The 2,971-nt window shown below is 48.9% G+C and overlaps 1 protein-coding gene across 1 annotated transcript; it reads right to left on the reverse strand.

Annotated features, from left to right (window-relative positions):
* Positions 1-813: 813 nt before the first annotated feature.
* Positions 814-2,127, reverse strand: GJA8 (gap junction protein alpha 8). Its single transcript, XM_049879892.1, has one exon. The coding sequence runs from the start codon at positions 2,125-2,127 to the stop codon at positions 814-816; it is 1,314 nt and encodes a 437-aa protein (XP_049735849.1).
* Positions 2,128-2,971: the final 844 nt, after the last annotated feature.

Consider the following 2,971-nt stretch of genomic DNA (forward strand, 5'->3'; position numbering starts at 1 on the left):
CTGGGTTCTCCTAAAAAACTCAGATGGCCAGGTAAAACTGTGTGGTAAATATTGCCTGGAACTGAGCAGCAACTACCCCCTGCTGTCCATTTTTCACAGTCCACCTCTCCCCACTGCATTACAATAGGCCTGTTATCGTTGTTAGGTGCGGTGGAGTTGATTTTCAACTCACAGCAACTGACCAACGGCATGTGACAGAGTAGAACTGCCTCAGAGTGTTTTCTTGGCTGTAACATTTACAGAAGCAGATCACCAGATCTTGCTCTCACGGAGCTGCTAGGTGGGTTCAAACTGCCAACCTTTAGGTTAGCAAGCGAATGCTTAACCGTTGCACCACCAGGGCTACTTCACCAATTTAAGACACCTGCCTGGATCCTGTAGGCATTTGAGTTTGTGACCCCTGACATGTGGTCATATGGGTATCTGCTAGGGAAATGATAGTGTCTGGCTGAATTAGTGACCTTAAGGCAAGACTGGTGAAGAGCTCTGAGGCTCCCATTATTTAGATCAGAAAGATTTTTATGGAAAAATGAGGATGAAAGAAGAGAATTACTCATAGCCGTTGGGGCAGAGGAGCAGGACAGTCATATTAGACTGGAAACTTTGATGGGACCATGGGTTTATCTTGGTAGCCCTTCTCTAGGGGAAAGGCAGTTTCCTACTTGTACTGCATGCACTGCTCTACCCCAGCACCTTTTCAACCAGGGGTGGGAATTAGGGCAAGGGACAGAAGATTCAAATCATGCTGGCATCTTTTCACTTCACCTTGCCCTATACTAGCTTGGGCGTTTTCTTTCTTTCTTTGGCACCACTTTATACGGTTAGATCATCCGACCTAGCCCGGCTGCTGGCTTTGCTCAGCCTGCTCAGGGGTCTGGTTTCATCCGTGGTCACCTCTGCACACAGGGAAGGCGCCTTCTCAGCTGGTAGCCCTTGCTTTGATATCTGTTCTGCCTGCAGCTCTTCTTTCTCGCTCTCCTTCCCCACTTTGGGGGTCTCTCCTTTCTCTCCCTCCAGTACTGCCTCCTGGCCATCTGTGATCACCCTCTCTGCTTCCTGCCTCTTCTCTTCCACCTCTGGTTCTGCTCCCTCCTCCACAGGCTGCTCCTCCCCCTCCACTTCCGGTGCTCCCACCTGAGCGTAGGAGGGCAGTGTCTCTTGGTAAACCTGGGACAAGTCTCCCAGGGGTCCTGTGCCGATCTTCTCCTCAAACTGACTGAAAGGCTTGGCAGACAGGGGGCTGGTCTCTACCATTCCAACCTCAGTCAAAGGGAAATAGTGGGATACGATTTTCTCTTCTTCCAGGAGCTGGTAGCCTTTGGCTTTCTGGATGGATGAGACAGCAATAGAGTGGAGGGGATTCTCAGAAATCTCACCTAGTGGCTGCTCTACAGGCTTCTTGAAGGCCGCCCGGATCCTCTTCAGGCCCAGGTAGCTTATCTCCATAATATTGAGAAAGAGGGACACGGAGGCCACAGACAACATAAACAGAATGAAGATGGTTTTCTCAGTAGGCCGTGACACGAAGCAGTCCACGACGTTGGGGCAGGGCCACCGGCTACAGCGATAGAGGGGCAGGATCCGGAAACCATACAGGAAGTAGTGGCCCACGATGAAGCCCACCTCAAAGAGGGTCTTGAAGATGATGTGGCAGATGTAGGTCCTCAGCAGGGTCCCCTCCAGTCGAAACTTCTTGGTGCTTCGGCTACTGCTGCTCTTCTTGATGCTCCCCTGGTCTGGGGCGACTGGCCCCTTCTCGGGGCCATTGCCCCCGGGCTGCTGGCACAGCTCCTCTGCCTCTCGCTCCTTCCGCTTCTCCTCCATGCGGAGGTAGTGCACGGCGTGGCCCACGTACACCAGGGAGGGCGTGGAGACGAAGATGATCTGCAGCACCCAGAGGCGGATGTGCGAGATGGGGAAGGCCTCGTCGTAGCAGACGTTCTCGCAGCCGGGCTGCTGGGTGTTGCACACGAAGTCGGACTGCTCGTCCCCCCACACATACTCTGCGGCTGTGCCGAGGATGAGGATCCTGAAGATGAACAGCACAGTGAGCCACACTCTGCCGATGACTGTGGAGTGCTCATTCACCTCCTCCAAGATGTTCCCCAGGAAACTCCAGTCACCCATTTCTCACCCACCTAGAGGAGGGAGAAGACAAAAGTTGAGCGGCCACAGTGCAGTGTTGATTCAGTCTCTTTTCCCTAACTCTGGGGCCACATCTCCTTGCTGAGTTAGCAGAACAGTCAAGGTGCAGACAGCACCTATGGAATGTTTCCTCTGTGCAGACTAGAACTGGGGGACAAAAGAGGTGTAAAAGAATCTGCTTCTGTTACCTTCCTCATTTGTAAAATGGATTTGATAGTAATATCTGTTCTAGTTTAATTCAAAAGTGGTCCGAAAGGATAAATGAGGCAATTTCTGTATAATTCCTTGAACTCCATAGAAATAAGGATCCATCGTTGACCATAAATAGAAACCCATGATTGTATGGATTTAAATTCAGACCACAAACTGAGACATAATGCTGAAAAAATACCTTATACCGTAGGTGTTTGAACCTCCAACAAAATTCTTGTATATATGAAATTGGCTGTAGCCATCTTACTTTTGATTGTGTCTAGATATATAATGAACATGTGTTTAATGGGAAGTAGAAGAGAACTAACATTTATTGAATACCTGCTTTGTGACAACCTTTGGCATTATATTATTTCATTTCATCTTGCTAAACTGTAATCTCCCTGAAGGTAGGAACTCAAAAAACAAAAAACCCAAACCTGTTGCCGTCAAATCACACCTGTCTTATTCACTGCTATATACTCAATGCCTGGCACAGTGCCTACATACACTAAGAGCTTAATAAGTCTTAACTAACTTGATCCTAACTCATGAGAAAACTGAAACTCAGAGAAGCCAAATAAATTCTCTGAGATCAGACAACTAAATTACAGCAGTGCTATCTGTCTGATCG

This window comes from Elephas maximus, chromosome 3 (assembly GCF_024166365.1).
Source record: "Elephas maximus indicus isolate mEleMax1 chromosome 3, mEleMax1 primary haplotype, whole genome shotgun sequence".
In the NCBI taxonomy this organism is placed as follows: domain Eukaryota; kingdom Metazoa; phylum Chordata; class Mammalia; order Proboscidea; family Elephantidae; genus Elephas; species Elephas maximus.